Source organism: Sapajus apella, unplaced genomic scaffold (assembly GCF_009761245.1).
Source record: "Sapajus apella isolate SASKATOON/1434 unplaced genomic scaffold, GSC_monkey_1.0 scaffold1, whole genome shotgun sequence".
NCBI lineage: Eukaryota > Metazoa > Chordata > Mammalia > Primates > Cebidae > Sapajus > Sapajus apella.
Window position 1 is genome coordinate 1,495,975 of NW_022436941.1, and position 21,887 is coordinate 1,517,861.

Sequence of the window (21,887 nt, forward strand, 5' to 3'; positions counted from 1 at the left end):
TTCTTTTCTTTTCTTTTCTTTTTTCTTTTCTTTTCTTTTCTTTTCTTTTCTTTTCTTTTCTTGTCTTTTCTTTCTTTCTTTCTTTCCTTTCTTTCCTTTCTTTCTTTCTTTCTTTCTTTCCTTTCTTTCGTTTTGAGACAGAGTATTGCTCTGTTGCCAGGCTGGAGTATAGTGGCATGATCTTGGCTCACTGCAGCCTCTGCCTCCCTGATTAAAGTGATTCTCCTGCCTCAGCCTCCTGAGTAGCTGGGACTACAGGCATGCGCCACCATGCCCAGCTAATTTTTGTATTTTTAGTAGAGACGGGGTTTCACCATGTTGGCTAGGATGGTCTCGATCTCCTGACCTTGTGATCTGCCTGCCTTAGCCTCCCAGAGTGCTGGGATTATAGGCATGAGCCACTGTGCCTGGCCAAGAAAGGATAATTTTCTTAAGCAAATAAGAATAAAACTATAAGGATGCTACTGCTTCTTAAAGCGAAAACTTCCTAAGACACAGACACACGACAACAGAACACCAGGAAATTGAATGATAAATCTTTAGGGATTTCTTTTCTCAAAAAAGAAGGAAGGAAGAGGGAGAGGAGAGACAAAAGAAGGAGGAGGAGGGAAACGCATTTAGATCAGCAAAGCTATCCAGCTGAGCCCAGCCTGAGCTTGCTGAACCTCACAGATGTGTGAGAAGTAAACATCTATTGTATGAGGTTTTGTGGATACCGTTCAACAAAAGCCAACAGATATAATACCTGACTCACTAGGTACACCTACTGAGAGATCAAAGTGGATGGCACAATACTTACCTCAAAAAAGCTGGATGGCTCAGTCAGGAAAAAAAAAAAAAAAAACATCAAAAGCAGGCAATTTTGGAATAATACTAATCAAAGTACACATAAAGATTATTAGAAATGCAGTGTTCTTTTTCTCTAGAAATTCTGGCAAAAGCAAATAAAAATAATGCTAACGGCAAATTCTATGTGACAGCATTTGAATTCCTGGACTACCTGATTTTAAATCCCAGCATAGCCAATTACTAGCTGTGTGTTCTTGGGCAAGTTATTTCTCTGAGCCTTACTTTCCCCATGTGCAGAATGGGGATAGTAGTGTCACCTACTTTATAAAGGTGCTATGAGGATTAACTGTTATCCATGTGAGGTGCTTAGAACAGAACCTGACTAGAACCCAATGAAAAGCAATTGTTTTTTACTTTATGAGAAAAACAGTGAAGTGCCAATATTATTAACAGGGCCTACCTGTTTTAATATAAACAGTTTTGGTAGATATAAAAGTATATATTTACTAAGTACCATAGAAAATGCTGAAAACCCAGATGCTGCGACTGAGGGACCCAGCCTCACTGGGGGAAGCAAGATGTGTGTAGTAGAGAGCTAGCTAGGGTAGCGAGCAGTTCAGTGACAGCTTGGACAGGACGGATGCTATAGATGTGCCAGAGGGATTTAAGTGTATAACCATTGCAGTGTGCAGATGTTTTTCGGTTCATGCAGGGAGACACCTGGAGAGCTAATGAAAAGAAATTTTCAGTATGTTAGGACAAAGAGAAAGTAATAAGGATTTGCCCAATGTTAAACTAAATGTTGAGAGGCTGGAAAGAGGATTCAGATGTTTGGCCTTTACTTTTCTATAGAAGTTCTTGTCTCTGCACACCAGCTTCTAGGCAGGTCAGTGGCTTCAGAAGCTGGAGATTGGGAGAAGGTATTCATACAGTGAAAAAGCAACTGATGAGGTCAGCTATTCTCGGTGTTAGACATGCAAATTCTCAGGCTTCACTCTAGACCTGAAATTTAAGGGAGGGGCCCAGTAATCTGTAGTTTAGCAAACCTTCCAGGTGATTTAGCTGCACATTTCAGTTTGAGCCAGTGGCCTAGATTATACAAAGGAAGAACATGAAATAACAATTGATGATATTAGCTGAAACCACTTCATGTACTGTGCTAAGCACTTTACCTACAGCATGTCAGTCGAACCTTATAACATCTCTGAGGGTAAGTACTGTTTTTATCCCAATTTTCAGATGAAGAAATGGAAACAAATAAGTTTATTTACCTGTCCAAAGTCATATCTAGTAAATAGCAGAGCCGAAAGGGTATGACTGTTCATCTCTGTGAAATAGCATTTGATTGCTTACAAGTGGAAAGGAAACCAGTAGGAAGTCTGTTGAACTAAATTGCTGGGGTGGCTATTTATATTTGATGAGTTGGTTGCAGCCAAGGGAATCTTCCAGTCAGTCAGTTAAGGGACCTCTATGCAAATTGACTGTGTTCGTTTGTTTTTTGAAAGTAACTTCAAGTACCAGGATATTACTGACCTTCAGAAAAAAGAAACAAAGTTCTGGTGTTCCAAGGAATTAAAATCAGACTTATGGGATCTAAACTGTATGTGTATATATTTGCACTGGAAGCCTTAATTTTCTTGTCACAGCACTAAATATTGTTGAGATTTGGATTTCTGGTAATGACATATTGACTCCGTAAAGGTGAAACCACGTTCCCTCTGATCCCTGAGTTTCTGTAATTGAAGGTTAGCTAGTGCAGCAGAGAACTCATTCTCCATATTCATTAGGCACTGCATCCTCGAGTTTTACATCCTGAAATATTTCTTGGTGCCATGTCTCTTCTTCTCCTTTCCCTCTGCCTCTGTTCCATTGCAGATCTTCATTCTTTCCTTTGGACTTTGCATTCTGTCCTGGGCCTCCCCTTTCTCCATTCTGGCCATGACCAGAGTGCATCTTCTAACACATCAGTCTGATTCTCTCTCTCTCTCTCTTTCGTCAAGAAGCTCCTGACAGCACTCCTGTGCTAAGCCCATTAAGTGGATGATCTGAATTAATCTTCACCGCAACCCTGTGTAATAGTAAAAAGCACTGTTATCCCCCTGTCAAAGATGAGTTAAAGGGAGTTATGTGACATAGCCAGCTCAGCTTTTCGTTACTCTGCTGGCTGCCTTTCCCTTTGTTGCCTGTGTGGATGACTCTTGGTAGCTGTATTAGTTTGTTAGGGCTGCTGTAACAAATTACCACAAATTGAGTGTCGTAGAGCAATAGAAATCTGTTGTCTTGCAGTTCTAAAGCCTAGAAGTTTGAAGTCAAGGTTTTGGCATGCTTCCTCTGAAACCTGCAGTGAAAGGCGACATCTTTTTCTCCTTCTGGCTTCTGTGGTTTGCGGTCATGTTTGCCATTCCTTGGCTTATAGATGCCTCCCTCCAGTCCTTCATCCTCATGTGGCCGTGCATATCTCTGTGTCAACATTTTCACCTTTTCTGAGGACACCAGCTATGGCATCCTTATAAAAGTACTAGGGCCCACCCTAATGTCCTCATTTAACTTGATTACCCATGTAAAGACACTATTTCCAAGTAAAACCACCTTCAGAGGTATTAGCACTTCAACATATCTTTTTTGGGGGACCCAATTCAACTCATTAAAATAGGTCTCTTCTATGAATGGTGACAACCCAGAATGATGCAGCCAGCATTAACTTGGGCAATTAGATTTTTGCTTTTTAAAATTGAAAGAAATAAATTATAGGTATGTTGTCAGCTAGGAAGTAGGAATAGGTTTTGCTTATAGTTATTCTCTTAGGATAACAAGCATGGAGGAGGAGGCACAGGAAGGCAGGGAATGTCTTTCCTTTGTCAGGCTGTGATGTGGTTGCTCCGTGGACAGCTGACCCCTCTTATTTGATAACCAGGAGGGACTGCAGCAAGCTCTTCCTCCTTGTGTGTGGGTAGAAGCATTTCTTTGAAGCAGACAGCTCCCCCATCTCTAGAGTCCTGTGGGCTTCATCCTGCCCCCTAAGGAGTGAACTTTCACTTCCCACTTTGTATAGTTCAAAGGTTCATATAGTGTTGGGGTGGGGGAGAGAAAAGGTGCTGTGAGGGGAGAAGCAAGGGGGAAGTGGATCAAAAATAGCAGTACCTAAGGAGTCATTTCCCATAGAAAAATGGACAATCCAGGCAGGAGACCAAAGGAGGTGAAAAACAGTAAATATTAGTAACTCCCTGCCTTTGGGCAGCACTTGTGGCTATGCCCAGGTGCCATCTTAGCGAGCTGTTTGAGAATATTTAATTACCCTGAGCAAGAGAGGCTCTGTTTAAGAGAAGGATAAATCAGAGTTAATAGGAGGAATGACCTTGGAATTAGCTGCTTATCTTCTGCGTTATTCTCAAGTTGAGGGTGGTAGTGTACCTTGGAAAAGCACTGGGGTAGGGCATTCACAGACAGCAGGGAGGGCTGAGATAAGAAGAGGGAAGATAATTTTCATGGTGAATGCTGGGACTAGGTTTGGCAGAGGCGCCCCTTCTCGTCTATAGTTGGTGTCATTTAGAAGGAAAGGTATGGGTCTTCCTCTCAAAAAAGTATTTTGTATTGAGTGAGCCCAAAGCCTTTGGCTGCCTTTGAAGAAAAGCATTCATTATCAGTCTCCAGTGGCTCGATGGGGTTTAACACTCATTCACTGATTTATGTTAAGGGTCGATATATGGTGCCAGTAGATAGTTTTATAGCCAGAGGACCCAGCAATGCCCGCTCTCCCACCACTCATGAGAGTCTAAGGGGATAGACTGGCTGGGGACAATGGCAATGGGAAGTTAAGGGCTATATGGTCATAATCTGGGTTTTATCTTCACAGTGCCCAGCTCTTTGATTAAACTGGGCTGGCCTGCCTGCTGAGCTTAGGTCTAGTGCTGTATACCTTTGTGCTTAGCATTCCTGCTGCAAACAAGGCAGAGTAGGGGGAGGGTGGGCGGGAAGAGATTCCTTGGCATCACATATTAGGGCTGCCACTCAGAAAAGGAGAGCTAGGTGAAAATAAGTGGGATGGGATTGTGTTTAATAAGTAAAGGTATGTTCATTTAGGGACTGAAAAATCTAAAGACAATAATGTAAAATAAAGCAAATGTGTCTTGGTATAATGTGGTACGGCAGGTCAGGGACGTCAGAGTGGACCCCTCAGACAATGTGGGTCAGCCTTGAGAAGCTGAAGTGAATGGGATATCTGTGGAGCTGAGCTTGTGACAGAGGTGAGGCGCTGGCCTTTCCTAAATCTTGTTCGGGCTTTTATTATAAACCTTTCTTCAGGTTGAAGTTTGGAACTGAGGGAAGATGTGTAGAACTTGAGAAGGGGCCAGGAAAGCATAACAACGGTGAGGTTTGGATGTAAACTCTGAGAGGAAGGACCACAGGAATGTTGTTTATTTAGTTTGGAGAAATTGAGGGCTGGCAGGGGCTCATGGTGGGGACATTAATAGTTTTTAAGTATATGAAGGCATGTGGTGAGCATTGTGGTGAACAGATGTTTTCACCATTCACTAAAGACAAGGCGAAACAATGAAACGGGCTTACCTTTTAGCCTGAGGGATTTAATTGAGAATTTAGGGAAACCACCATAAGTGAAAATGTGGGGACATGGAAAGATTTTACTGAAGGAATCCATAGTGTTTACTTTTGAGTAGTTTTGGGGAAAGCACAGAAACACACTTCAGTTGAAGTGTAATCTGGGTGATTTTCTTTGATTTGACTTTGTTAGACTGCAGACTCGGGACACCCCACTTCCTTTTCTCCCTTCATCTTCTGTGTGATAACCTGATACTACAAATGCACTTTTAGGAAACTGAGTCAGAACTCTGGTCTTTGGTTTCTGAGGAAATGATATTCTCAGGAGGTGGTAAGGCTCACAGGGCAAGGGCACAGGGGTTGGTGCCAAAGAGACCTGGTTTCAAGTTCTGGCTGCCACTTGCTGTGTGTTTTGGGGCAAGTTCTTAGCCTCTCTGAACCTGCTTCCTCATTATTAAAATGGGGATAACTGGAGTGCTTAGGTCATGGGATGTTGTGGGTATTCACTCAGACAGGGCATGGAAGGGCATAGTGCCTGGCACACAAGTGGTGCTCTTTAAATGTCAGCCATTATTATTCTTTATTTTAGACTTTAAACCAGTGTTGGGAGCTCAGCTACAGCTACATAATACCTCTTTGCAACCCGGTTATGTGACCTTTGCCTTTCTTCCTTCATTACAGCTGTTGGCCTTCCTGCAAGGACTCTTCACTTTCTATCACCATGGTTATGAACTGGCCAAGGATTTCGGCGACTTCAAGACACAGTTAACCATTAGCATACAGAACGTGAGTGGGCATAGGGACAGGCTTCCTTTATCAGGTTAAGGAAAAAACGAAGTATGGGCCTGATTGCCCATGGAAACCATCCATGTGAATTGGAACGTAGGTGAGGATGGGTCTTGCTTAGGTTCAGAGGGAAACTAGGGGCAGGTGTTTCTAGAGTGCTTGGTGGTTCTGAGTTAGACCATCATCCTCTTCTCCATTATTTCAAAGCCCTATTTATGTTCTCGGAAGTCCTGCTTCTGATTATGTTTCAAATCTGTAGCATCAGAGTCAGGATTTCCTTTGGCAGTGGGAATCCCAGTCCAGCCCAGCCTCCATTCTATGCATCTAGCTGCCTGGCTACATGAGACCGTGTGGAGTGTGTGTTCTGGGGATGGGGATGAAGATGGAGGTGGGGAACATATGCTGGCCTCCAGCTCAAAGGATGTGCTGTTGTCCAACTCTTAGGAAAGCTGGCAGGAAATCCAAGTCAGTGTGCTTCACTCCCAGTGTGGTCAGCATTCCCAGTTTTAAACACAGGACCTTTTGGTGCACAGGATCCTGTGTAGGGCTTTTTGGTGAGCAGTTACTGGGGCTCAAGCCCACTTTTTCACTGTGGGATTGGACCATGTTATTCTTCATATTTTCTTTGTCTCTAGGTGATCTTGTGTCCATGTGGGTTGTACTGCATGGCTTTTAGAAACCTGGAGCTTACATAGTAGTCTGTGTTGTCTCAGAGAATAGGAAGTTGTAGAATCTTGGAAAAGGTTTCACAAAGCATGGCTTCCCCTTAGGCCGGGTTCCTCAGAATGCAGGCTCTGAAATCGAGGTTGACATGCAGTAGGCTTGCTGGAGGTGGGGGCAGTGCTGGTGAAAACACCTGTGAGAGAGTGAGGGTACCTGGACTCGCAGAGGGGGGAAAGAGAACTGTGAAGCAGATGCAGCAGACATCCAGTGCTGGGGGCGGGGGCTCTGGAGCTGGGATGATCCTTCACAGTCGCCCTGAATATAAGCAAGGGGGCCCGGCTCTCGACCCCTTCTGCCTTTCCCCCGGCCTTGACTAGTCTTTGGGTGCAGGCCGGCCTTGAGTGAGGGAACTTCCTTTTAAGGAAGTACTCATCTGTGAGCCATCAGCAAGTAACCATTCACGGCAGCTAGAGAAATGAATGCCTAGGTCCTTAAGTCATACAGGACCCTACAGCATCTGAATCAGAATCACCTGGGTTGCTTATTGTAAAACATGCTTTTTGATGTCCAGAAGTCCTGAATTGATCTGTAGGAGTGAGGGCTGGGCATTTGCATTTTCTATAGATCCCTAAGTGATTTTGATGGTCACTAGAATTTGAGAGTCATTCTGATATAGGACTTTAAGGCCAAAGTATACTTCTGATAAGTGAGTATTTGGCCAGTTCCTAGGGGGTTGAGTGTACTTTATCTTGTTTTAGATCTAAGGATTCTATTAGGTTGATCTTCTGGATTGTTAAAATAGATACTTCATTTCTTTGATTTGAATAAAATTCCTTTCATCCTAGACAAGAAATCGCTTTGAAGGCACTAGATCAGAAGTGGAATCACTGATGAAAAAGATGAAGGAGAATCCCCTTGAGCACAAGACCATCAGTCCCTACACCATGGAGGGATATCTCTACGTGCAGGAGAAACGTGAGTGCTTTGACTAGCAACAGCTTGGGATGTACTCAAGCCTCTTACTTAGAAGTTGGAGGGTGTATCCAGCAGTGCCTGCCTTACTGTGAATAAATGCTTGAATAAACAAGAACAGTTTTATAGTTCATCTTTCCAAAGGGAAAGATGATGTCCACAGAATCTTATCTACCTTTGTTTTTCTTTGTGACTGTGAATTTCCTTGGGAACCTGCAATTTCTTGAGGCTCTGTGGTTGCTTTTCTCTTTCTAGTGTTATTCTGCTCTTGAGGATCCTATTCCCCTAGTACAGCTTTATATTACCATACCCTGAGCATAGTGGCCTTGGAATGGTCTTCCATGCTAGGCCCCTGTTGTCTTATCAGTGGTGTATCTTTTGGTAGACTTAATACTTGGTGATTCTGTTGTCATTTGACATTGTTTCAGCAAGGCCCAAACAATCATGCCTTAGCCCTTTCTCTCTTCTCCTCAACTCCTTTCATCCTAACACTTGAATTTTATGAAAAGTGTAAACAAAGGCTCACTTGAAGAGACAGGAAGAAGGCTGGATATGATGGCTCATGCCTGTAATCCCAGCACTTTGGGAGTCTGAGTTGGGGAAATCACTTGAACTCAGGAGTTGAAGACCAGCCTGGGCAACATGGTGAAAGTCTGTCTCTAAAAAAATACAGGCCGGGCACGGTGGCTCACGCCTGTAATCCCAGCACTTTGGGAGGCCGAGGCGGGTGGATCACGAGGTCAAGAGATCGAGACCATCCTGGTCAACATGGTGAAACCCCGTCTCTACTAAAAATACAAAAAATTAGCTGGGCATGGTGGCACGTACCTGTAGTCCCAGCTACTCAGGAGGCTGAGGCAGGAGAATTGCCTGAACCCAGGAGGCGGAGGTTGTGGTGAGCCGAGATCGCGCCATTGCACTCCAGCCTGGGTAACAAGAGCGAAACTCCGTATCAAAAAGAAAAGATGTCAATAAAAAAAAAACAAAAAATTATCTAGATGTGGTGGTGTGCACCTGTGGTCCCAGCTACTTGGGAGGCTGAGGCGGGAGGATTGCTTACAGGGATGAGCCTGTTGAAATTTATGAGAGTTCGGGAGGTAGAGGCTGCAGTGAGCTGAGATCACTGCCACCGCACTCCAGTCTGGGTGATAGAGCAAGATCCTGCCTCTGAGAAAAAAACAAAACAAAGCAAAAAACCAAGAGAAGACTCATTACTCTGCTGAAGATGTCTAGGAAAGGAATGTCAGGTGCTGCTAACATGGACATTTTCGTGATGACTCACAAGTTCATGTGTTACGCCTGGGGAAAGGCTTTTTGATAAGGCCCGTGTGTTTAGGGTAGCTCATCCAGACTTAATTCATGCATGCAATGCTAGGAATTAAAGAAAGTGAATGTTTGTTCTTTAATGGGTAATTCTTCTCCTAGTCTTCTACCCAGCTTTCTTGGTAGAGAACTTTGGTCTTTCCAGATTTTTGCTGGCTTTGTGTTCTTTCACGTCCTTTGCTTGATTTAGAGTTAGGCAGATGTCTTCATTCCTAATAGCTTCTTGATGGAATAGAATAGAAATACTTGGTTTCACTAAGTATTCTGTTTAGTAATTACTCAAAAATTTGCTTGGACTTAAGTTTACTGGTAACAGTGATGCTGCAGTGATGTTGGAGATATTAGCTGTGATGAGGATTATTTTCCTTATTCTTACAGGGATGAGCCTATTGAGGTTTATAAGAAATGTAACTACTTCAGCTGTATGTTTCATATATATCTGAATACAAAGTGACCCCCTTTTTGCCCAGTAAGAAGATCCCTCCAAAACGTTTTAGGTCTACTTGAAAATATACATTTTTAGGACTATAAAAATATAGTTCAGGCCAGGAGCAGTGGCTCAAGCCTGTAATCCCAGCACTTTGGGAGGCCGAAGCGGGCAGATCACGAGGTCAAGAGATCGAGACCATCCTGGCCAACATGGTGAAACTCTGTCTCTCCTAAAAATACAAAAATTAGCTGGGCGTAGTGGCATGCACCTGTAGTCCTGGCTACTTGGGAGGCTGAGGCAGGAGAATCGCTTCCACCCGGGAGGCGGAGGTTGTAGTGAGCTGAGATCATGCCACTGCACTCCAACCTGGAGACAGAGTGAGACTCCGTCTCAAAATAAAAATAAAAACATAGTTCAAAGTCTACCTATAATACTTAATTTGTTAATATATCATTGACTTACATATATAAAATCCGTGTTGCTTTTTTGCAGTCTCATATTACATCACACACTTTTATTCAGACACTTCACATGTTCTTTCAACATTAGTGTGTTGATTATCATGAGAACACTTTGTTCCCTAACACAGTCCAGAGCACATGGTGGGGATACAGCATTTTTTTTTTTATTTTAAATTTTTTATAGCTTGTTATTTTGAAATTATTTCAGGCATACGGAAAAGTTGCAAGAATGGTGTAAGGAACAACCATAAACCCTTTACCCAGTGCACCAATTTTTAACATTTAGCCACAATTATATTAGTCCTTCTCTTTCTCTGTGGCTGTGTGAGTATGCACATCATAGATGTGCATAAACACACATACACACTTTTTTCTGAGCCATTTGAGAATATGGTTGCATATACCATGCTTCTTTACTTCAGTAGTGAGTATTTTCTAAGCACAAAATGTATTCTTTTAAGTAACCACATCTGTTAGGTTGATGCAAGAGTCATTGCAATTTTAGCCATCACTTTAAATGGCAAAACCACAATTACTCTTGCACCAAACTAATAATAAATTTAACATTGCCACAATATTTAATCTGAACTATAGCCCATGTTCCAATTTTACCACTTGTACCAATAATGGCCTTATAAAGCATGTTGTTGTTCTCCAGTACAGAACCTCATCCTGCATTTAGTTGTCATGACTTTAGTCTCCTTTAATCTGGAACATTTCCCCAGCTTTTCTTTGTCTTTCATGACATTGATGTTTTCGAACAACATAGGCTAGTTCCTTTATACAGTTTTCTTCAGCATGGGTTTGTCTGGTGTTTCTTATGATTAGACTTGGATTATGCATCCCTGTTCAAATCCTACATAAGTGTTCTTCTTTGGGGCCACATCTGGACACATGTGGTGTTGATCTGTCCCTCAGAGGTGATACAAATTTTGATCACCCAGTCAAGGTATTGTCTTGTTTCTCCACTATATGGTCGCTATTTTCCCCTTGTAACTAATTAGCAATCCGAAGGTAACACCTTAAGGTCATGTAAATACCGTTCTCCTTATCACACTTTACCTCCATACATTTAGCATCCATTAACCATCCTTGCCTGAGCTGATCTTTACTATGATGGTTGCAAAATGGTGACTTCTCAGTTCCACTAATCCCTCCACACTTAACAGTTGCCATTCAGTGTACTTACGCAAGGAAGAGTCATTCCTGCTCCTCTTTTTTCCCCCCTACCTCCCTTCCTGCTATCTCCATCCATCCATCCGTCCATCCATCCATTATCCATCTTTCCATTGTCAGTATGGATTTATGGATTCCTATTTTATTCAAGAGGCTATAATTTATCACTGTCCTTATTTATCTTGATGCTCAAGTTGTCCAAGATACATTGCTTTGGAAATTTTGTGTTGTTTGATTGCTGGAATGTTTTCCCTTATCTGTAAGAATACACTAAGATGGTTTGTATTTTCATTTGTCCTTGATGCCCCAGTGGAAATACTTACTGTACTGCTTTTTAAATTTACTAAAGGACATCTAATACTTGCAATCGGCAGTCATGCCATACCATTAATAATTATTAAATGTTTGCTAATTATGTTTAAAAACAATTTTTAAACAATTTTTGCTATGTGATCTCTGTAAGCATCTAGAAGTAACATTGGTTGAAGTTCTTTGCAGGCTGACTAATACCTTCTTATTGTAATAGTACTTTGTTGTTTCAAGTAATTTGCTGAGCACTGAGTAAAATCAGATACTTGGTCAGAACACGACTGTGTGGCACCTCCCTTGAGGTGACATACTAATCTTGAGGGACATACTTCTTAGAGGTTACATCTGGGTGTTGACAGTCACTTCCACTCTGCATCTCTGGTGTCTCTGAGGTCTCCTTGTCTGCTTTTCAGATCTTGAGTTCTGCCAAAGTAACTTAGGGGTTTGGAAGTAGGTCAGAACCCCTGATGTCTGTGCATAGAGTCACAGAGCAGCTGTGTGGGAAGCATGATATCATCGCAACAGATGGGAATGGTCACAAGCTCTTGGAGGAGCCTTCCTGCGTTCTCTCCTTAATCATCTTACTTCTGCCTGGGAAGAGAGTGGAAACTTCAACTGGGGCTTGATGATGGGAACGTGGATTAATTTCCCCAGGGAACCTCTACTTTCCTTGTATTTTAAGACCCACTGGTTATAGTAATAGTGGGAAACAGTCTTCTTTGGTCCCTGGGGGAAATGCCTGGGTTGGTTTCATTTGAGCCTGTGAGATCAAATTTCTGTCCATTCTAGCTGGTGTGGAGAATATATTATTCCTAAAACAGTTAAGGGTAAATGAGCATTATGAATTATGGGTTGTGGTTTTTCCAGCTCATGGCGTGTAGCATACAGTGGAATGTATAGATGCTTTATGGGAAATATTACTTTGCAGGTCACTTTGGAACTTCTTGGGTGAAGCACTACTGTACATATCAACGGGATTCCAAACAAATCACCATGGTACCATTTGACCAAAAGTCAGGAGGAAAAGGGGTGAGTTCATTTTTAAAGTTTTATGCTTACCTTGCTTGGCTAACATATAATGATTATAATGCACATAGAGAGTAACAGCTCCAGTGTTCCATTTATGTTTCATTATAAAATTAAAATTAATAATTTTTAATATTTTTATACAGTAGTTCCAGGAAGCCTAGGAGGCTGAAGAATCACTAAAACAAGATGATTACTCTTAGCTCTAAGTTATTTTAGGAACTACAATTAAGAAATATTTTTATATTTCACATGCATACAATATCAAGTGTGTCAAATATTTTTACATGCTAAAAATTACTGGATGACCTCATCCTGTGAAACTGATTCAGTGCCATTCCCACTTGATACCTGGAGAGCTGCCAGCGGCAGTGTAGATGTCGTGGTTCCCTATTGCCGTGTAACAGGTCACCCCAAAACCTGGCAACATTTAAAACAACACCAATCATTTTAGTATTTCTCACCATTTCTGTGGGTCAAGAATTCAGGGGGCATTTGGATGGGTGGTTCAGGCTTGGGGTTTCTCATAAGGTACTAAGCAGATGGTAGCTAGGGCTGGAACAAGGAGGGTCTGGACAGCTCAAGCTGGTCAGATGCAGCTGTTTTCTTCTCTCCCGTCTCCTTTTCTTCCCTTTTCCCTCTTTCTCTGCATACTCCCAGGGCCTCGGCACCTGGTCTCTCTCTGTTAGCAGATTTGAGCTTCCTCACAGTATGGTGGTCTCAGGGCAGTGAAAGGTTTTAGGAGTCAATGTTCTAAAAACTAAAGTGAGACTGCATTGCCTTTTCATGACTTAACCTCAGAAGTCACAGAGCCTTACTTTTCCCTATTTCTTGGTTAATGTGGCCACAGAAGCCCTCCCAGTTTCAATGGGGAAAGAGGTAGACCCTGGCTCTCCATGGGAGTGGTATCAAGGTCTCATTGTATGAAGAGCCTGTGGCATGGAAGATGATGTGTGGCTATCTTTGGAAGAGACAGTTGGGCACGTATGGCTCCCCGGTGTCCCTGCTGTTGGGCAGCTTCTTAAATGCTCCTAGTTCTTCCTTCCTCCCAGCTGTTGTGTCTTGCCTCCTGCTGGTCCATCTCCTCAGAGTGCTCCCATAGGCCACATGCATTTCTGTGGAGGTAATCTTTTTGCTTTGCTCCTAATACTTTATTTTCTTCCTCTGATATTTTGCATTTCATTATGATAGGCCTAGCTTTGATTCTTTTCTTTTTTCATCTATTGCTTGGGAGTTTTTGGCTTTCCAGGATTTGAGATTTGGTCTCTTCCAATAACTCTGGAAAATTCTCACCAGTTATCACTTTGAATTTTGCCTCCTCCTCATTCTGTTATTTCCTTCTGGAGATATTTAAAGGTTTTCATAAAAATATTTACATGGTTCATCTCTTTGAGTCTCTGGACTATATTCTGAATAATTTCTCTTACTCTGTCTTAAGCTTAAGTAGTTTTTCATTTGTGTTTAATCTGTTGATAAATTAGACCAAGCATTCCACCTCGGTCCTCTCTGAAGTGCGTTTTTATGCAACATGTTGAGTTTGTGTGTGTGTGTGTGTGGTGGGGGGACCATTATATGGTGGGGGTTAGGAACACTGGCTTTGCTCTCACTCTGCCTGGGTCAGTGCTATTAGGTGCTGTTGTCATTACTGTTAGGTACTTAGCCACGTTGTGCCACATGTTTTCTTCTGCTTCCAGTTTTTCTTCCTGGCTTTCTTTTACTTAAGCCACAATAGAGAAGTTTATCAGTATCTCTGTTCCTTCCCTGAATCAAAGCAATAACAAAGCCCTTTTAATGTTTCTTGGCAGGGACAGGATTGATTTATAAATAATCTCAGGCAAACAGATGTTAAAATGTCATAAGAGAGAAATTACAGTTAGAAGGAATATTAAAAACCTATGTTACTAAGTGTCCCCTAGTTTTCATGAAATGGAAAGAGAGTTGGGCCTGCTTTCCTTGGATTGAGCCTTAACCCCTTCCCAATTCTTAGTCCTTCTGGAAATCAACTTCACCGAAGTGTTCTCTCACACAGTCTATTTACGGGCTTTTTATCTTGGGCTTTCTCAGACCTTTAATGAAGAACTGTTTTGTATTTCCTCTATTCCTTTCTTATCACACTTGAAAGTGAAGGGTAGAAACCAATTAGAGTGCATGTTTGGTTCTCAAACTTTGGAGAGAGAATAGAAAGCATGTCATTGGGTAGTTAAGAGGTTTATGTGGATTTGTATATATAAATTTTTTGGAACAAATCCTGACACATAATGACTGCAATATTAGAACCTTGTTATTATAAGAATTAATTTTCCTAGTAATCCCTTACATTTATATTATGTTTTATATTTTTCTACATCCTTTTATTATTCTATATTATCCTGTTTGATCCAATTTTTCTCCTTTTACAAAGGAGGATATTGAGATTAGGAGAGATAATATGATTTCTAAGTCATTTAACTAACAAGTTACAGAGCTGCTGCTCACAACCTCTTTCCACAGTCTGAATCTCCTGATTCTGAAGTCATTATACTTTCCATGACATCACTGTTTCCTCAGTGTTAGGGTGAAGGAAATATGAGGACTGACTGTCTAGTGGTGATGTCTTTTTGATTGTGCAGAGGAATCATGTGATGTTGTTGTATACATTTAAAAAAAATAGAGACTGAGTCTCACTATGTTGCCCAGGCTGGTCTCAGATACCTGGTCACCTCAGCCTTCAAAGTACTGGGATTACAGGTGTGATCTGCCATGTCTGGCCTGTATACATATTTGAACAAAGCTCACCTAGGAGCTAGAGGTATATAGAACATAGATAAATAGATAAAATAAATATCTTTTAACCTAGATAATTGGGTATTTTCCTAACATGCTTTGTCTCCACCTGTCATGTCTCCTCACTGTCCCTTTTATTTGGATCATTTTGCTTTCAAAGTACTCACTGAACAGACCTGGCTTCAGGTCTGGACTTGTGAGCAGATTTGCCACATCCTCCTGGAGACCAGAATCCATATGTGATAAAGAATTTCCCTGCATTCTATGCTCTGAGCTGGGGCACCTCTGCAGGTCTGGAGCAGCCCAAAACTAACCCTATCCCTTCTTTTGATTCAAACCCTTCTTTATTTTCCTGCTGTTGTCAGGACAAAAATGAGAATCCTGCACGGTCTAGCCACTGCCCCTCCTCAAACCTTTCTTCTGTCCATTTTCCCTACTCTGGGCTTCTAGTCAACTGGCTGCCCTCCTGTTTCTCCAAGCCTCAGCAGACCCTGACCCCAGGGCCTGTCCACCTGCTCCATTCCTCCTCCTTTCCTCCTTATTTTATCTATGAATTCTTTTAGTTTCAGCTCTAGGAAGCTTTTCCTAACCTTTCTGACCAGGTCAGATCTCCTTAACTTAGGATTTTGTAGTACAACCTGACTCCTTTTTTAAAAATAGAATTTGTTGTGGTTATAACTTTTCATTTATTTGTTTAAGGAATGTCCATGTTCCCCACTTTTTAAAGCAATCAGAACAGACCATCTTTATAGATTTTTGCTTATATGGTATGGTCCTCCTTGGACCAGAATCTTAATCATCTTCTTTCTGCATGTATTTGATGGTCCTTTATGTTTCCCTGTTCCCTACCATTTCTCTGGGACACCTCATGTAAGTTTACCAAGTTGAAGCTGATCCATAGCCTTTAAATTGGATGTATAGTTAGGCATCGGCAAAGTTAGAATCTCTGATGTTCTGGTGTTTGCACTCAGATATTTTACAGATCAGAGAAAGAGCAGTTCTGTCTGAGAAATTAATGTTTGCTATTCAGTGGAAGACAATAGATGTAAGGCCTGTGAATATAAACTGTCTCCTCCTAGGTCTTCTGTGTTTTGTTTGCTATTCTGATATTAGTGGGTGGTTAAGTTTTACCTTATGTAGCCACACTTTCTGTGATTTCAACAAACTAGGCAAGCTTGCTAATTTCCCCCCTTAGTTTAGATAAAAAAAAGATTGACAGAGGCAGGAGAAACAGAAACCCTAACAAATTCCTAAGGACAGCAAGAAGAAACACAGCAACTTCTGTGTTTCTAGGCAATAAACTAGTGCTGTGAGTTGAAATCGTTACATTGAATTGGATGATGGAATACTACTCAGCAATAAAAAGAAATAAGCTCATGATATGCACAGCAGTACGGATGAATAGCAAAGCAATTATGTTGAGTGAAAGAAGCCAGACAAAAAGAGCACATACGGTATAGTTCCATTTATATAAAATTATAGAATATGCAAACTGTAGAGGCAGAAAGCAGATTCAGCAATTGCTTGGGGATGTACTGGGAGGAGGGATGGATTGCCAGGGGATACAAGGAAAGTTTTGGGGGTGATGGAATTGTTTGCTGGCTTGGTTGTTGTGATGTTTTTATGGGTGTATGTGACATCAAAATCTACAAATTGTACAGTTCAACATGTACAGCTTATATATTAATTATATGTCGTAAAGTTGTTAAAATGTATTTATCAGCAGCTATTCTGTTCTAGGATCCAGTTGGGCTCAGGAGACAAGAGTAGGCAAAAACTGAGCTAGTCTCTGTTCTCTGGGGGCTTTTGGTCTAAGACATTATTGTATTTATCGCCTATATCAATGCACAGTTTCAGCTTTGGTCAGTGCTATGACAGAGGGAGAGGTATCTGGTGCTATGTGAGCACGTACTGGGGATATTTGTCCTGGTCCAGGAAGGTTTTCTTGAAGAAGTAATGACCGACCCAAGATCATAGAAGCCCAGAGTTGGGAGTAGACCATCTTCTTCTACACCTATCAAACCTGCAAATTAAAACAATGTCAGCACTCGTTTATCTACCATGGACTGATGCGGTGTCATCGTGATCCACCTGTACAAAAGATGTTTGGTTCCAGGTCTGACATGGTGTACAAGTGTAAGCTGCATGAGACGTTTTCCTGGAAAGGTTTATAATCATCCTTTCTCCACCTGTGGTCATGAATGCTCAGATCTGAGAAGACGAAATGATTGCTCTTGTTTACATGTCATGTGTGTCCTGGAGAGGAGTAGAGCTCCCATTCTAGCCTCATCTTGATGGTCTGTGTGTTCCCACTAGGGAGAAGATGAATCAGTTACCCTCAAATCCTGCACACGGCGGAAAACAGACTCCATTGAGAAGAGGTTTTGCTTTGATGTGGAAGCAGTAGACAGGTGAGTAGCTGGCATGCTTTTCTCAGGAGCAAATAGAGCTGATGTTTCATTTCTTACTTTTTCTTTTCAGCCAAAGCTTTTCTGCTGTTTTTCCCTTCTCCCCCTCCCTCCTTCCTTTCCTTCTCCATCCCATCATCTACGTCCAGGATGCTGGATCCAGCACCCTGGATTGCTAATTTGCAAGAATCATTAGAGCCTTCCAGTCTGTTGGGTGCAGCACTGCATCATGCTCTTGGTTTTGTTTTACTTTAATGTTAATGCTTTCATGCTCAGAAATGTGTGTTAGGTCTCCAGGAGGTTGAGCAGACGTTTAAAGAAAACGATTTAGCTTGATTGTATCAGCTATCTGAATTTTTTTTCTTTTAACTTAAAAAGTTAGTATAATGATTCGAAAGGAATTGGAATGGAAGACATTTTTCTCAAATAAAAAAACAGCTTTTAGTTACATTTCACCTACTGATGTGTGTGCATGCCCAGGAAAGACACCAAATCACTTGCAAAATCACAATTTTTTGGAGAGAGAGCCGTGTGTTGTATTCCTCAAGATTTATAGAGTCTCTCATTAAGTTGTACCATTTCGTGGTGTTAAGCTAGTTTGACAACATTCCAATTCTTTAAGACACTTTACTTGGCAACAGGTTAATTCTTTCAATGAAACCCACGTGTTAAGCTTATTTGAGCTGCCTGTTGAAGATCAGTAATGCTAGCACCAAGATCCTTAAATTTCAGCATGATACACTCCATATAATGCTGTTTAATCTCTCCCCCTTACTAAAAAAATGCTATATCATTTTGTCAAGCCAGTACTTACCTCTCCCTGGGAAGGTCACCTGTGGCCACCTTGCCCTGGCTCTGTGGCATCCTGAGACTGAGTACTGCCTGGGGTATGCTCCTTGTGGGCTGACAGGTGCACAGGCAGATGTGCACTGCCTTCTTGTGGCAGGTGTCTACTCTGCACTGGAGGCTGTTAGGGCTCCCATGGAGAAAGCATGCTCTGTTAGCCTGTATCAGAAGTTCATGGAAAATAATTGTATGTCTCAAGTAATTTAGTGATTAAACCTCTGGCTTTCAAGCCAGACAACCATGGTTCAAATTTTGACTTTGCTACTGAGTAGCCATGTGACTTTGAACAAGTTACTTAATCTTTCAGAACCTTGATTTTCTCGTCTGGAAAATGAAGTTCCCAGGATGGTTATAAGGATTCAAGGAAATAATGCATGTAAAATACTTGGCAGAGCAGGAGATAATAAGTGCTCAACAAGTATTAGCTCTTATTCTTTTTTGCGAACTAGCTTGTCCTGCATGCTTATCAGACTTGAGATTTCACTTCTAAACCCAGAAAAGTACATATAATCTGTAAAGAAAAGAAAGTGTCCTGACCCTTTACTGTGTATAGAGGTGTGAGAGGGGAAGGTAAAGAAGAATAGCATGGGTGCCGGGTTGGGGGTAGGTTGAATTAGGGTAGCAAAGGGGAATTGCAAACAGCCTTCCCCAAACCAAATTTGGTTATTATTGGTTTTAAACAAATCCTAAACCTTGGTGTTTTAAGCATCTCTCTTCTCTTTTCTAAGCATGTGATTTAAGGGAATTCATATTACTGGCATCCTTGAAGGAGGTTCAGCGGAACTATTTGCATGGAAGTGCAGCCAGCTGTGATGCCCATCAAATGTACACTTCCTAGAGATAACCGTCTGCTGCAGAGCTGCTTCCAAGAGGGCATGCCTTGTGTTGCAGCTCTCTGTCAGATTTAAAGCAAGCCCACACTTACTTTATGAAGCTGAATTATTTTTGTGTTTTCTTCTTCAGAAGTTTCCCAAGAAGTTGTGGAGAGTGGCTTTTTAGGTGATCAAAGCTCACTTTGATCCATCTCATTTCTACCCTTGCCAACACTTCTAGCACCTTCCCCCCTTTATAACTCCCACAACAGCTGTGCCTGTCCCAATCATAAGGCAAGAGTGGATGTTTCACGTTCAGCATATGGAGTGGGCTTGTAAGTCAATCGCTCCTGAGTTTCTGTCCCTGGTTCCCTCTGCATGGCATGAAGGGATTTTGGTCATGGTTCAGATGAGCCTGCTGTATCTCCTTTTTTTTTTTTGAGACTGAGTTTCGCTCTGTTGCCCAGCAGGCTGGAGTGCGCTGGCAACACCTCGGCTCACTGCAACCTCCGCCTCCTGGGTTCAGGTGATTCTCCAGCCACAGCCTCCAGTAGCTGGGACTATAGGCATGTGCCACCTGGCTAATTTTTTGTATTTTTAGTAGAGATGGGAGTTCACCATGTTGGCCAGGCTGGTCTTGAACTCCTGACCTCAAGTGATCCACCCACCATGGCCTTCCAAAGTGCTGGGATTACAGGCATGAGCCACCGCGCCTGGCCTGAATCTCTTCAGGAGGTGAGTAGACTGTCCTAGGAAACACGTGTGACTTCATTGAGACACATTACCTGAATGAGCAGGTGAAATCCATCAAAGAATTGGGTGACCATGTGACCAACTTGCGCAAGATGGGAGCACCCCAATCTGGCTTGGCAGAATATCTCTTTGACAAGCACACCCTGGGAGACAGTGATAATGAAAGCTAAGCCTTAGGCTAATTTCCCCATAGCCACAGGGTGACTTCCCTGGTCACCAAGGCAGTGCATGCATATTGGGGTTTCCTTTACCTTTTCTATAAGTTGTACCAAAACATCCACTTAAGTTCTTTGTACCATTCCTTCAAATAAAGAAATTTGGTATCCAAAAAAAAAAAAAGTTTTCTATATAGCTCAGAAAGATTAGGTCACAGTACAGCAGGATTTCCTCCTTTCTCCTTTTTTGACCCCAGTGTCTTTCCTTTTTTTCCCTTAATGTTTAGAAGGAGGCCTAGGTAGAGAAGGAAAAGGCATTTGCATGCGCTGGGTAGCTGCATTCCTGGGAAAGGATTCTGCTCAGAATCCTTTTCTCTCGAAGACTCCTATACTTTCCTTTTTCACCAGTCTCCTTTAGCGAGGAAGTGATTACTGCTGGATGCCCTGCTGTCCTGTCTTCCACAGGTTCCCCAGCTCCACCTGCTGGACCAGAGAGGCAGAGGGTCAAAATGCAAGTTTAGCACCTAGTAAATGTGGAAGTGAAAGAGGGGATGGTTATATTTAACCACATAAGGGTTCGAGGTACTCCCAGAGTATGTTAACTGGAGAATACATAAACTAGTCACTAGTAGTGACTAGTAATATTTTATTCTATCAAGATACAAATACATGTTAAAGTGTGAATTATGTGACATAGAATATGGGATGTTGCAGATTTTTAAGACTGAATCTATTTATTCTTTATATTTAATGCTGACATATCATGTTGTTTTGTATCAAAAGCTTTAGCCTTTACGGTGTGATAGCCTAGGAGGTCCATATTGTGAGTCGATTACCCGACATCAACGTATCTTACTGTGGCAAAAACCACGTGCAATCAGTTACAGGTTCCTGGTGCCTGCCCCAGACACACACAGTTTGACTTTCTGGGATTGAGACAGTAGAATCCACATTTTCAAGCTTTTTAGTTGTCCTTGATTCTTACTAATACTTGGTATGTTAAATACAGTGTGTTTCACAATACAGTTTCATCAGAGCACATGAAAACATTTTCCTAATTTGAAAAATCACGACAAGCAGCTGTAGCAAAACAAAACAAACAAACAAAAACTTCAAGCTTTTTTACTAAGGAGCTGAGTGCTTACCTGTGTGGAGGAGGAGAAGGTAACTACTGGGAAAGGTAATTTCTAGTCTCTGAGGTAGATTACTTGACCAGACAAAAGACAAAAACCGCCACCACATAAAACTCCTGCCTTTTTAAAGGATGTGGAAATGGAGAGAGGCAACTGGTAGTATCAGAGCATCTCCTGTAGGCTGAACACTTTCATCCTTATTTTATGTCATCCTCACTACAACCCAGGGAGGTGGGTCCTCTCTTATTCTCATGCTGCTGAGGAATCTACAGTTTAGAGGGGTGAGGTTGAGGTAGGGTTTGAGCTGAGGTTCACAGGAGCCTGTTCCAAGGCATATTGGTGCCTCAAAACTTGGGATATTTTGTTGTTGTTGAGATGGAGTCTTGCTCTGTTGCCCAGGCTGGAGGGCAATGGCATGATCTCGGCTCACTGCAACCTCCACCTCCTGGGTTCAAGTGATTCTCCTGCCTCAGCCTCCCGAGTAGCTGGGATTACAGGCGCCCACCACCATGCCCAGTTAATTTT

The 21,887-nt window shown here is 42.0% G+C and overlaps 1 protein-coding gene and 1 long non-coding RNA gene across 7 annotated transcripts in view; one reads left to right on the plus strand and one right to left on the minus strand.

The window, feature by feature from the left end:
* Positions 1–21,887, plus strand: part of ARHGAP26 (Rho GTPase activating protein 26) — a 462,881-nt gene that overhangs the window by 130,451 nt on the left and 310,543 nt on the right. For all 6 annotated transcript variants that reach the window (XM_032291490.1, XM_032293486.1, XM_032292845.1 and 3 more), the window contains exons 7-10: positions 6,028–6,132; positions 7,641–7,770; positions 12,395–12,495; positions 17,572–17,666. In XM_032291490.1, coding sequence (XP_032147381.1) covers positions 6,028–6,132; positions 7,641–7,770; positions 12,395–12,495; positions 17,572–17,666 — 431 coding nt within the window. The remainder of the gene's footprint in view (positions 1–6,027; positions 6,133–7,640; positions 7,771–12,394; positions 12,496–17,571; positions 17,667–21,887) is intronic.
* Positions 9,536–20,407, minus strand: LOC116563942. The gene is made up of 3 exons (XR_004274756.1): positions 20,082–20,407; positions 16,105–16,109; positions 9,536–9,548 (listed from the first exon to the last, which is right to left on the minus strand). It is a non-coding gene; the product is annotated as an uncharacterized LOC116563942 (long non-coding RNA).